This window comes from Rattus norvegicus, chromosome 4, assembly GCF_021556685.1.
Source record: "Rattus norvegicus strain SHRSP/BbbUtx chromosome 4, alternate assembly SHRSP_T2T, whole genome shotgun sequence".
Taxonomy (NCBI): Eukaryota; Metazoa; Chordata; class Mammalia; order Rodentia; family Muridae; genus Rattus; species Rattus norvegicus.
In genome coordinates, this window is record NC_141537.1 from 166,332,916 (window position 1) to 166,347,008 (window position 14,093).

Consider the following 14,093-nt stretch of genomic DNA (forward strand, 5'->3'; position numbering starts at 1 on the left):
TTTCCAGAGTGAGTGAAACATCTTGCAATCTCACTAACAATAGAGGAATCTTCCTTTTGATCTACAGCCTCACAAGCTTCTGTTTTCACCTAGGCTTTTTGTTCTTAGCCATTCTGACAACTGTGAGGTGGAATACCAAGGAGGTTTTGATTTGCATTTCTCTGATGACTAAAGATGTTGAACATTTCTTTAGGAATTTCTCAACCATTTGATATCCCTCAGCTGAGCATTCTTTGTTTACCTCTGTACCCCATTTTTATTTGGGTTATTTGGCTCTCTAAGGTTTAACTTCTTGAGTTCTTTGGATATTTTAGATATTACCCCTCTATCAGACATAGAATTGGTCAATATCTTTTCCAAATCTGTTGGTTGCCATTTTGTCCTAATGCCAGTTTACTTTGCCTTACAGAAGCTCTGCAGTTTACTGAGGTCCCATTTGTTGATTCTTGATCTTAGAGCATAAGACAGTGATGTTTTGTTCAGGAAATTTCAAATGCCCCTGTGTTCAAGGCTCTTCCCCACTTTTTCTCCTATTACTTTGAGTATACCTGGTTTTATGTGGTAGTTCTTGATCCACTTGGACTTAAGCTTAGCAGTGGAGCAATAAAATGGTTCAAATTGCATTATTCTAAATGCTGACCTCCAGTTGAACCAGCACCATTTGTTAAAAATAGTATCTTTTTACCACTGTATGGTTTTAGCTCCTCTGTCAAAGATCAAGTGACGAGGGGTGTGTGGCTTCATTCCTGGGTCTTTGCTTCTATTACACTGATCTACTTGCCTGTCTCAGTATAAATATCATACAGTTTTTATCACTATTACTCTGTAATACAGCTTGACATCAGAGATGGTGATTCACCCAGATGTTCATTTATGTTGAAGATAATTTTGCAGTACTGGGTTTTATGTTATTACTAATGAAATTTCAAATAGTTCCTTTTAAATATATGAAGAATTGAGTTGGAAACTTGATGGGAATTGCATTGAATCTGAAGATTGCTTTTGGAAAAATGGACATTTTTATCATATTAATCCTGCCAATCAATGAACACTGGAGGTCATTCCAACTTCTGAGATGTTCTTCAGTTTCTTTCTTCAGAAACTTGAAGTTCTATTCATGGAGATCATTCACTTGCTTGGTTAGAGTGAAACTGAGGTGTGTTAAGTTATTTGTAACTGTCATGAATGGTGTCATTTCCTTAAAAAATTTCTCAACTTTTTTCCTTAAGTATATGAAAGCTATTGGTTTATTTGCATTAACTTTATAACCAGCCACTTTGCTGAAGTATTTTATCAAGCATAGTAATTCTCTGCTGAGTCTTTAGGGGTCACATAAGTATACTATCATATCATCTGCAAATAGGGATAATATGACTTCTTCTTGTCCAATTTGTATACCTTTGATCTCCACTTGTTGTATGATAGCTCTGGCTTGGACTTCAAGTACTATATTGAGTAAGAAGTGGGAGAAAGTGGGCAGCCTTCTCTAATCTCTGATTTTAGTGTGTTTGCTTCAAGTTTCTCTTCATTTAATTGAATATTGGCTACTGGTTTGCTGCACATTGCTCTTACTATATTCAGGTATGGGCCTTGAATTCCTGATGGATCCAACACTTTGAACGTGATTGGTTGTAGAATTATGCTAAATGATTCATCAGCATCTAATGAAATGATGAGGTGGTCTCTTTCCTTTTAGTTTGTTTACATTGTGGGTTTTATTGATGGATTTCCATATATTGAACCATCCCTGCATCCCTGGAATGAAGCCTCTTAGATCATGCTGTATGATCATTTTGATGTGTTCCTGGCTTCTGTCTGTGAGAATTTTATTGAGTATTTTTGCTTCGATATTCATAAGGAAATTTGGTCTGACATTTTCTTTCCTTGTGGCATCTTTGTGTTGCTTAGGTATGAGCATAATTGTGGCTTCATAGAAGGAATATTGTAGTGCTCTTTCTGTTTCTATTTTGTGGAATAGTGTGGACAGTGTGGGTATGAAGTCTTTTATGAAGGTCAGATAGAATTCTTCACTAATCCCATCTTGTCCTGGGCTTTTTTTATGTTGCAAAACTCTTAATAACTGCTTGTATTTCTTTGGGAGTTATGGGACTCTTTAGATGGTTTATTTGATCGTTTTTTAACTTTAGCTCCTGGTATCTATCTAGAAAATTGTCCATTTTATCCAGATTTTCGAGTTTTGGTGAGTATAGACTTTTGTGGTGGGATCTGATGATTTTTTTTAATTTCCTCAGATTCTGTTGTTATGTCTCCCTTTTTATTTCTAATTTTGTTCTTTTGAATACACACTTTGTGCCCTCTGGTTAGTCTGATTGCCCTGTTGATTTTCTCAAAGAACTATCTCCTGCTCTTTTGATTCTTCGTAATGTACTTTTTGTCTCTTCTTGCTTGATTTCAGGCAAGAGTTTCATTATTTCCTGAAGCCTGTTCCTCCTGTGTGCACTTACTTCATTTTTGATTTAGAGCTTTTAGGTGTGCTGTCAAGTTGGTAATGTATGTTTTGTCCTATAGACAAAACATTTGCCTTATAGTTTTATGAGGTCCCCTTGTTGATCTTAGTGCCTGAGGGATGGTTGTTCTATTCAGCATGTTGTCTCTTGTACTATTTAATTCAAGGTTATTGCCATATTTCTCTTTTTTTAAAATTTGTGTATCTGGTTTTATGATGATCCACTTAGACTTGAGTTTTGTGCAGGGTGATAAACATGGATCTGTTTGCTTTCTTTTACATGCAGACATCCAATTAAACCAGCACAATTTGTTGAAGGTGTTCTTCCATTTTCATTGTCTTATTTAGCCCTCTTTGTCAAAATATCAAGGGTCTGCAATTTTATGGGTTTACTTCTGTATCTTTGATTAGAATCCATTGATCAGTCTATGTGTTTCTATACAAATACTATGCAGTTTTTATTTCTATTGCTCTATATGGAAGCTTGAATTCAGGTAGGTGATACCTTCAAATATTATTTTATTATACAGGATAATTTTAGCTATTCTGTTCATTATGGATATTTTGCTTGTCTATATGAAATTGAGAATTACTCTTTAGCGTTTAGAAATGCAAAGTTCTTGTTTGGTGGCTGCTATCTCATTAAATGTTTGTTACAGACCTTCTTAATTGATGAAGTACAATGCATGACCTAGGAAAATTATTTCCAAGACAGGCTAGAAAATGCTGCACCACTGGCAACATATTGATAAGTATTGCTCAAATTTTTTCTTAAAACCCTGATGTTACTTATTATTGGATTGTAGTCTACAAAAGATTTCTTCAAGGCCCATCGTTTCTCTGAGTGTTCTTAAGCATTCCTACTCTCTCTACTCAAGGAAAGTAAGTGTGAAAGATATCACGAGAATCTTCTGTGTGTTAGCATACGTTCTCTGGTTCAAGTAATGGTAATGGTCATGTCCAAATCAGAAATAACAGGTACACTTCTGATTTTCAGTTGGAGCATAGATATACATTTGCAATCTTGGCACTCAGAAAATCATTTAAGGGGTACCAGCAAGTCTAAAACATCCTCTTCTGTAGACTGAGTTTGAAACTAGGTTGGCCTATGGAATCCTGATCTCACAAAAGCAAAAAATACAAAATATACAAACAAAGCAAATGTGAGCTCCATACAGTAAGCAAATAAGCACTGTTTTTTTTTTTTCATCCACAATGTGCATGCTTTTCATTTGAATAACTGTAAGTAACTAACAGACATTTAAAAATAGCAGGGATCTAACAATTTAAGAAAAGACACAAATATAATAAAAGACAAATTTAGCCAAATGAACAGAAAGAAATATTTATAACTTTCACAAATCCAGTTTGACTGGGAGTCTGGTATTCTAGCCCACGTAGCTCATAGTTGCATAAGAAAGTTAGTGGATTTTTTTTCCTCCTTAGACTATATGTCACTTTCTATTTCTCTGTATACAAACCTGCAGCAAGAGCACTTCTAAGTATGATCAAAATTGACCAAACTGATTTCTCTATATGCAGTAACTAAGGTGTTCATCAATAGACACTTATAAAATTGATTTGCTGACAAACCAAAACCAAAAGCAATATTTCATGTTGCTTTGGGAATCTCTGGGATGTTTCTGACAAACACCTGGCTGTGGTACTTTTTTATTGATGGTATGTGGCTTCTCGAACACTCATTATCAACCATCAAAAGGTACCTCTAGTCACCAGTAACTATCAGTGCTTAGACTGCACAAGTTTCATTCTGTCAACACTTAGTCTTCTATAGGGAAAAGTTTCATGCAAACGTTAGCCCCTGCTTGGAAACTATTGACATTGATAAATGCAGCATTATTGTTTTCATTTGTGTCCCTACCAGTAACCACAGCATACTCAATTGATAATAATTCTCCACTTATACTCTACATAAAGGCAGTGTTGACCTACCTGGGGCAGTGAGCAAATGAAGACAGATACATGGATGGATACATACAAACTACTACAATTAGATGGTTTGGTGTTTCTCAAACAGGAAACATTTGTGATAATAATAATAATAATATTATTATTATTATTATTATTATTATTATTATTCCCTAATTTTTTTCTTCAGTCCTTTTTTTTTAATCTTTATTAACTTGAATATTTCTTATTTACATTTCGATTGTTATTACCCTTCACGGTTTCCGGGCCAACATCCCCCTAACCTTTCCCCATCCACTTCTATATGGGCTTCCCCTCCCCATCCTCCCCCAATTACCACCATCCCCCCAACAATCACGTTCACTGGGGGTTCAGTCTTGGCAGGACCAAGAGCTTCCCCTTCCACTGGTGCTCTTACTAGGCTATTCATTGCTACATATGCGGTTGGAGCCCAGGGTCAGTCCATGTATAGTCTTTGCGTAGTAGCTTAGTCCCTGGAAGCTCTGGTTGGTTGGCATTGTTGTTCATATGGGGTCTTGATCCCCTTTCGGGCTCTTCAAGTCCTTTCTCTGATTTCTTCAACGGGGATCCCATTCTCAGTTCAGTGGTTAAATGATGGCATTTGCTTATGTATTTGTTGTATTCTGGGTGAGTCTCTCAGAAGAGATATACATCTGGTTCCTGTCAGTCTGTGCTTCTTTACTTCATCCATCTTATCTAGTTTGGTGGCTGCATATGTATGGGCCACATGTGGGGCAGGCTGTGAATGGGTGTTCCTTCTGCCTCTGTTCTAAACTATGCCTCCCTATTCCCTGCAAAGGGTGTTTTTGTTCCCCATTTAAAGAAGAACTGAAGCATTCACATTTTGGTCATCCTTCTGGACCAAAATTTCATGTGTTTTGTTCATCTAGAGTAATTCAAGCATTTGGGCTAATAGCCACTTATCAATGAGTGCATACCATGAGTGTTTTTCTGTGATTGGGTTACCTCACTCAGGATTATATTTTCCAGTTCCATCCATTTGCCTATGAATTTCATAAAGTCATTGTTTTTGGTAGCTGAATAATATTCCATTGTGTAGATGAACCACATTTTCTGTATCCATTCCTCTGTTGAAGGGCATCTGGGTTCTTTCCAGCTTCTGGCTATTATAAATAAGGCTGCTATGAACATAGTGGAGCAGGTGTCTTTATTATATGTTGGGAAATCTTTTGAGTATATGCCCAAGAGAGGTATAGCTCTCTTGGGTCCTCAGGTAGTTCAATGTCCAATTTTCTGAAGAAACTCCAGAGTGATTTCCAGAAAGCTTGTACCAGTCCGCAATCCACCAACAATGTGGAAGTGATCCTCTTTCTCCACATCCTCGCCAGCATCTGCTGTCACCTGAGTTTTTGATCTTAGCCATTTTGACTTTGTGAGGTGGAATCTCATGGTAGTTTTGATTTCCATTTACCATATGACTAAAGATGTTGAATATTTCTTTAGGTGTTTCTGAGCTATTTGGCATTCCTCAGCTGTGAATTCATTGTTTAGCTCTGAACCCCATTTTTAATAGGGATATCTGTCTCCCTGCAGTCTTGAGTTCTTTGTATATTTTGGATATAAGCCCTCTATCAGTTTTAGGATTGGTAAAGATCTTTTCCCAATCTGTTGGTTGCCATTTTGTCCTAACAACAGTGTCCTTTGCCTTACTGAAACTGGAACCATTTGGGATTATTATTATTATTATTATTATTATTATTATTATTATTATTCCCTAATCTTTTGTCTTCTGTTTTTATACACCTCCTAGCACTCTAGATGGTCCCATTCCTATACCTCCCCCACACCCGTTCTTCAAGCAGATGTCCCCATCCACCACCCTCCACACGACTAGACCTCCCTAATCCCTGGGGTCTAAATTCTATTGAGCATTAGGTGCATCTTCTCTCACTGAGGTAAGTTCAGGCAGTCTTATGCTATATCTGTGTCAGGGACCTTATATCAGCTCTTGTATACTGCCTGGTTGGTGGTTCATTGTCTGAGAGATCTTGGGAGTCTAATATATTTCACACTGCTGAGTCTTCATATAGGGTAGCCCTACTTCTCAACTTCTTCCACCTTCTTCCTAATTCAGCCACAGTGGTCCCTGACCACTTTACATTGGTATGTGCATCTGACACATTCAGCTGCTTCTTGAACCTCTCAAGGGGCAGCCATGCCTGGGCTCCTGTTTTAAACATACCATAGCATCAATAATAGTGTCAGGCCTTGGGTGCTCCATTTGTGTTTGGTCTCAATTTGGGCCTGTAACTGGATAGCCTTTCCCTTGGGCTCTTTTCCATTTTTTTTCCAGCAGTTCTTCTAGAAAAGAAAAATTCTGAGTCAGTGTTATTGACTGTGGGATGGCAACTTCACCCCCTCCACTTGATTCCCTGTCTTTCTATTGGTAGTGGAACCTAAAAGTTCCCCCTACTCACTGTTAGATATTTTATCTATGGTCACTCCCTTGAGTCCAGATAGTCTCTTACCTCCAAGGTCTCTGACACATTCTACAGCCCCTGCCCCCACCTCTACTTCTCAAGGTTGATCATTTCCATGCCTCCTGCTGGCCATTTGGACTTCAGTCCTATACTCCCTAATAACTTTTCATATTCCCATTTCCCATCCTCTCCTACTCTCTCCTACTCAGGTCAACCCTCCTTTTGCCACCCAACAGCCATGATTGCTTTCTTCACCCTCCCAAGTTTGATTGAGTCATCTTCCTTTGAGACCTTCAGCTTCTTAAGGTTCTTGAGTTCTATGGATTGTATCCTGGGTATTCTAGACTCTTTATTTGCTCATATCCCCTGATTAGTGAGTACATGCAATGTATGTCCTTTGAGTCTGAATTACCTTATTCAGGATGCTATTTTCTAGATCCAACTATGTGACTGCAAAATTCCTTAATGGATTAGTAGTATTCCATTCAGTAAATTAACCACATTTTTCTGCAATTCTTTTCTATGTTGTGGAATGTCTGGGTTGTTTCCAGCTTCTGGCTATCACAAATAAAACTTCTATGAACATAGTGGGATCATGTGCCCTTGTGGTGTGGTGGGACATCTTTTGGGTATATGCCCGAGAGTGGTACAGCTGTGGCTTCAGGTAGATCTATTTCCAATTATCTGAGGAACCTCCATATTCATTTTCAGAGTGATTGTAACAGTTTGCAATCCCACCAGCAATGAACAAGTGTTCCTCTTTCTCCACATCTTCATATTGACATGTGCTATCACTTGAGGTTTTGGTCTTAGCCATTCTGATTGGTATAAGGTGGAGATTCAGGGTTGTTTTGATTTGCATTTCCTTGATTACTAAGAATTTCGAACATTTCTCCAAGTGCTTCTCTGCCATTACAGTTATATCTGCTATGAATTCTCTTTTTATGTCTATATCCTATTTTTTCATTGTTTTGCTTCTTCTTTTTTTGTGGTTAGCTTCTTAAGTTCTTCATATATTTTGAATATTAACCCTCTATCTGATGTGGGGTTAGTGGAAATTTTTTAACAATCTGTAGGTTGCTGATCAGTCCTATTGACTACATAACCTTTGCCTTAAAGAATCTTTCTAGTTTCATGAGGTTCTATTTATTAATTAATGTTGATCTTAGAGCCTTAGCCATTGAAGATTTGTTTAGAAACACACACTCGCACACTCACACACACACACACACACACACACTCACAGAAACACACACGTGCCAATGAGTTCAAGACTTTTTACCAATTTCTCTTATTTTATATTTAGTGTATATAGGTTTATGTGGAGATTCTTGATCCCCTTGAAGAATAGACGGTAGGAAAGAGCAAAACTCATGACTGAAATTAAACAAAGGGAAGTAATGTGAACTATAAAAGATTGTACAAAATCAAAAGCTGGTACTTTGAGAAAATCAACAAAATAGATAAGCCCATAAAGAAACTAAATAAAGGGCACAGAAATAGTATCCAAAGTAAGCAATCCCATTAAAGTCAGGAAGAAGATGAGACTGCCCACGTGCTCCCTGCCTATTCAATATAGTATCCTTAGTGTTGGCCAGTACTATTAAGAAACAAGAGATCAAGAGGTTAAATGTTGGGAAGAAGAAAGTCCGGATATCACTTTTTGCAGATGATATGACAATATACATTACCCCCCAAAATTCTACCAGAGAGCTCCTATACTTGAAAAACAACTTCAGCAAAGTGGCTGGAGTTAAATGAACTTTTCAAAATTAGTAGCCTTAATATACCTTAAGTATAAATTGGCAGAGTAAAAAAAACTAGGAAAACAACACTCTCATAATAGTGACAAATAATATATCTTGGTGTGACTCTAGCCAAGCAAGTGAGTGATATGCATGAAAAGATCTTCAAATCACTGAAGAAAGAAATTGAGGAAGACCTCAGAAGTTGGAAAGATCTCCCATACTCATGGATTGGCAGAATTGATGTAGTAAAAATGGCCATCTTACCGAAAGCAATGTACAGGTTCAGTGAAATCCCCATCAAAATACAAACCCAATTTTTCACAGAGTTAGAAACAGCAGTTCTCAAATTCATTCGGAATAACAAAAAAGGTCAAGGATAGGGAAACAATTTTTAACAATAAAAGCACTTCTTGGGGGGAATGACCATCACTGACCTCAAGTTATATCATAGAGCAGCAGTGATACAAACCACATGTTTTTGTTACAAAAATAGGAAGATTTATCAGTGGAATAGAATTGAAGTCCCAGAAATGAACCCACAACACTATGGTCACTTCATCTTTGATAAAGAAGCCTAAATCATACAGTTGGAAAAAAGACAGCATTTTCATCCAATGGTGCTGGTACACCTGGCCATCTGTATGAGGAAGAATTTAAATTGATCCATTCTTATCACACTTATCTCTTTCTAAAAATCTCAAGTCCAAGTTGATCTCAGACCTCCATATAAAGCCAGATATGGTGAATCTAGTAGAAGAGAAAGTGGTGAAGTGGCTCAAATACTTGGAAACAGGGAAAAACTTCCTGAACTGGGCTCCAATGACTTATGCTTTAAAGTCAACAATTGACAAATGGGGCCTGATAAAATTGAAAATATTTTAAGGCAAAGAACACTATCGAGAGGACAAAATAGAAACTAGCAGATTGGAAAAATATCTTTACCAACCCTACATCTAATATAGGGCTAACACCCGAAATATACAAATAACTCAGACAATAAAACCCCAGAAAACTAAATAACTTTATTAAAATGTAAAGTACAGAGATAAACAGAATTATCAATTGAGGACTCTCAAATGGCTGAGAAGCAGTTAAAGAAAAGTTCCACAACCTTACTCATCAGAGAAATGTATACCAAATTGATACTAAATTTCCACCCCACAGAAATCATAATGGATAAGATCAAAAATGCAGGTGACAGCAAATGTTGGCAAGAAAGTGGAGAAAGGGGAACATTTCTCCATTGCTGGTGGGATTTGCAAGCTTATAAAACAATTTTTTGAAATCAATCTGTTGTTTCCTTGAAAAATTGGAAATAGCTCTACCTGAAGATCCAACAATACCATTACTTGGCATATACCCAAAATATGTCCAAATATATCACAAGGATACATGCTCCACTCTATCCTTGTAATCCCTATTTATAATACCCCGAAGCTGGAAACAACCCAAAAATTCCTCAACAGAAAAATTGATACAGAAAATATGGTACATTTGTACAATGGATTACTACTCAGAGCTTAAAAACAATGATTTCATGAAATTCCAAGGCACATAGATGGAGCTAAAAATGTAATTCTGAGTGAGATAGCACAGAGAAAAGAACATACATGGTACGGACCCACTGCTCTGTCGAAATTAGCTCAAAGTCTTATAATGCCAATTTTCAACTCACATGCAATATGGAACATAGGATGAAGGAAAAACAAGGTATAGATGCTTCTGTCTTGCTTGAAGGGAAAATAGGATAATTGAGGGAGGTGGAGGGAGAGGGGGACCTGAGAGGGAGACAGAAGATGAGAAAAATAAGGGTGCTGCAATAGGTACTGTAGGGCATGGGAGAGAGGTACAGATGGTCAAGAAATCAAATAAAAATATGTTGCTAGAGTATAGGGGGAGACAAGGAACTGGTGATAGCCATTGTATGATTTCCAGACAACAGGCAAACAAAGTCTCCCAGGATCAAACTGGAATGACTATAGCCAAAATGCTCAGAGGCACAGAAGGTAGAACCTATAGAGACCTCCTCCAACAGATAAGCACAGTCCCCTGTTGAGGGATGGGCCAACACAGCCCTCTCAAAATTTTTAACCCCGAAATATACATGTCGAAAGGAAGACCACGGACAAAATATGGAGCAGAGCTTGATGGCAGGGCCATCCAAGGACTGCCCCATCTGGGTATCCATCCTGTCTGCAGACACCAACCCTTGGTGTGGTCATGAGGCACTTAATGACAGGAAACTATTGTGGCTGCTTCTTGGGAGGTCTGACCAGCAACTGACCAAGGAAGGTGTGGATGTGTGGAGCTAACCATCTGACTGAGCTAAGGGACACTGGTGGAAGAGCTGATAGAAGGAATGGAGGAGCAAAGGGAAATTGCAATCCTATAGGGGAAACATCAACAACATCAGTTGGCAGCATGACTCAGTACTCCCAGAGACTAGACCAACAACCATGGAGGGAGGGAGGGATCCAGGACTCTGGATTCATATGTAGCAGAGGATGACCTTACCTGACAACAGTGGAGGGGGGAGTCCTTATTTCTGTAGAGTTTTGATGCTCCAGTGTAGAGGTATGCTGGAACAGTGGGGCAGAAGATGTTGGGTGGGCAGGAAAGTACCCTCATTGAGTCAAAGAGGAGGAAGGGGAGGGTGAATATGGTAAGGGGAGTGGTTATGGGGGGATAACTGAGAAGGGGAATTTCATTTGAGAATTAAACAAATATGATTAACAAAAAAGAAAAATGAAAACAAGAACATGGAGAAAAATGTTGATTTAGTTAGCAATTACTGTAAGTTACTTGTTACAAAGGTGGCTTACGTTTTTTATTATATAAAAATGTGAGTCTCCATTTGGGAATAAGATTGGTAAAATACTAATGTTCAGGATGTTTTACATGGAAAATAAGCAGAAAATAGACAAAAAATTTCAGAAATGTAAAGAGAGACATAACAACTGAAATGGAAGAAATTCAATAAACATCATCGGATCCTACTACAATGCCTATAGTGAACAAAACTGGAAAATCTAGGTGAAATGAATGAAATTCTAAAGAGTTACCACATATCAAAGTTAAATCAAGTGCAGGGAATATATCTAAACAGCTCAATATCCCCTTAGGAAATAAAAGACATTATTAAAACACTCCCAAACACCCCTCACCCCCCCAAAAATACCCTGGGTCAGATGACTTTAGTGCAGAATTCTAAGCGACCTTCCAAGAACAACTAATTTAAATAACACTCCTCAAACTATTCCATAAAAATAATAAAAGGAAATGTACTTAATTCATTCTATGAAGCCACAATTACTCTGATACCTAAAAACACAAAGACCCAACAAAGAAATAGAACTTCACACAATTTCACTTATAAATATCTGCAAAAATACTAAATAAATTCTGAAAAGAAATCAAAGAACACATCAAAACCATTATTCAGCATGATCAAAATGGCTTCACCCCAGGAATGCAAGGTTAGTACAATATATGAAAATCCATTAATGTTATCCACTATATAAGAAAACTCAAAGAAAAAAATTACATGATGATCTCAATAAATCCTCAAAAATTCTTTGACAAAAGATAACACTCTTTCCGGTTGAAAGTATTGGAAAGAACAGAAATTCAAGAAACATACCTACACCTAATAAAAGCAATATACAACAAACCAACAGCCAATTTAAAATTAAATGGAGAAAAACTTGAAGCAATCCCACTAAAATCAGAACATAAAGGATGCCCATTCTCTCCATATCTATTCAACATAGTTCTTCAGTACTGGTTCAAGCTAGAGCAATAGGACAACAAAAGGAGATCAAGGGAATACGAACTGTCAAAGAAGAAGTCAAGGTATCACTAATGTTATATTATTGTTAGAGTTGGGTATAAGAATTTGTATGCAAAAGAGAGAGAGAGGAAATATATTACTTTGAGAGTGAGAAAAGTAAGAAGGAACTGAGAAGTGTGGATGGAAAAACATAATATGGATGTATACTATTACAAAATTTGATTTCAATACACATATATTTAAAATAAAACTTCTTTGAAAAGGAAAGTCAAATTTAAGCGTCCTCTACAGTGAGCAACACACAGAACCTGTTGAATAAATTTCTTCTATAATATTTAAAAGGAAAGAAGTTCTATGCTGATCTTACAGAGGAATTGAGTTTATTTCCCAGCACTCAGTTTGTTCATAACCTCATAAAACTACAATTTTCCTTGATCCAGTGACCTATTTTGGCCTCTGCTGGTACTCATACACACAATGCATTGCTCAGACAAATATCAACAAATTTATAAATAAAAAATTAGAATAAAATATTATCTGATTTAAATGTGTATTTTAAAACTATATAATTTCTGGAAAAATTATCAGATAAATCCTCTGCACTTGAATGTAATCAAACACATGTTGAAATCAAAACCTGCTAAGTCAATGTTCAATGAAATGTTAAATTATCTGTTCTTAAGTGATGTATTCCAGAAAATGCTGAACGAGAAATCAGGAACTTGTTCTGGCATATTATCAATAGTTGTTGAATCCAAATTATTTGAGTGTGTGTCTCTCTATGTGTATGTATTATGTATGAATGTATGTATGTATGTATGTATAAATTATGTATATACCTATATATATTTTTTTCATACACTTTGAATACAGAAAATCTAAGAAGAAATTAGCTTGTATGAATAGATATTTGAGAAAGGAAACCGCCTACCTGAGTGACCTATAAGTACAAGAAAAGATGGTTAGTGTCATTAGATCTCAGAGAATAATAACTTGTCAATTTATCCAGATGGTATAAATTCAAAGCATTGATATCATCAAATATTGGTGAAAATGAGGGATAATGTGGTATAAGTTCCTTATAAAACAAATCTTCACTTAACACTGGAAAACAAATATCATAGCTTTGAATGTTTAAAAAATAGATATAGATGGATAGATTATAGATAGATAAAAATAAAAGTATAAAATGTATTTCACACAGTGCAACACATAAATTAATTTGACAACTTTATTGAAATGTGTTAAAACTTAGAAACATATGATATGTTCACATGTGAATGGAGGAATATCATGGTTCTTTGTGTAACATAACGTGCTGATTAATAAAAAGATTGAACCACTGCTTTTTGAAAAATGTATATGTTAGCTGAAAATCATTAAAATAAAAATATTCAGAGAAAGTAGTGTCAAATACACATCTTTGTAGCACACATTAAACTCTGAACTAGGCCATACTAATTTATATTACAAGACAGCATATGCCTACCTCCCTGGGGACTGGCAGGGAGTTTATTGGATCAAAAAGTCTTTGGGAAATAAATTTTCTGTTGTAGAAAATGATGGCTCTCTTAGTCTGTTTTCTCTTTTGAAGTAACACCATGGTGAATGTAATTTGGAGGGGAGAGGGATAATTTTGTTTACATTTCCACATTATAGTCTGCCATTGAAGGAAATCTGGACAGAAAATCAAACCT

General features: G+C 36.6%; 1 protein-coding gene across 2 annotated transcripts in view; it reads right to left on the reverse strand.

The window, feature by feature from the left end:
- The window catches only part of LOC147995096 (killer cell lectin-like receptor 7), a 41,933-nt gene extending 34,758 nt beyond the window's left edge, over positions 1–7,175 (reverse strand). For both annotated transcript variants that reach the window (XM_087659596.1, XM_087659595.1), the window contains exons 1-2: positions 7,114–7,175; positions 6,621–6,739 (exon numbers count right to left, since the gene is read on the reverse strand). In XM_087659596.1, the coding sequence (XP_087515722.1) occupies positions 6,621–6,659 (39 nt within the window). In that variant the 5' untranslated portion in view covers positions 6,660–6,739; positions 7,114–7,175. The remainder of the gene's footprint in view (positions 1–6,620; positions 6,740–7,113) is intronic.
- Between the last annotated feature and the right edge of the window lie 6,918 nt (positions 7,176–14,093).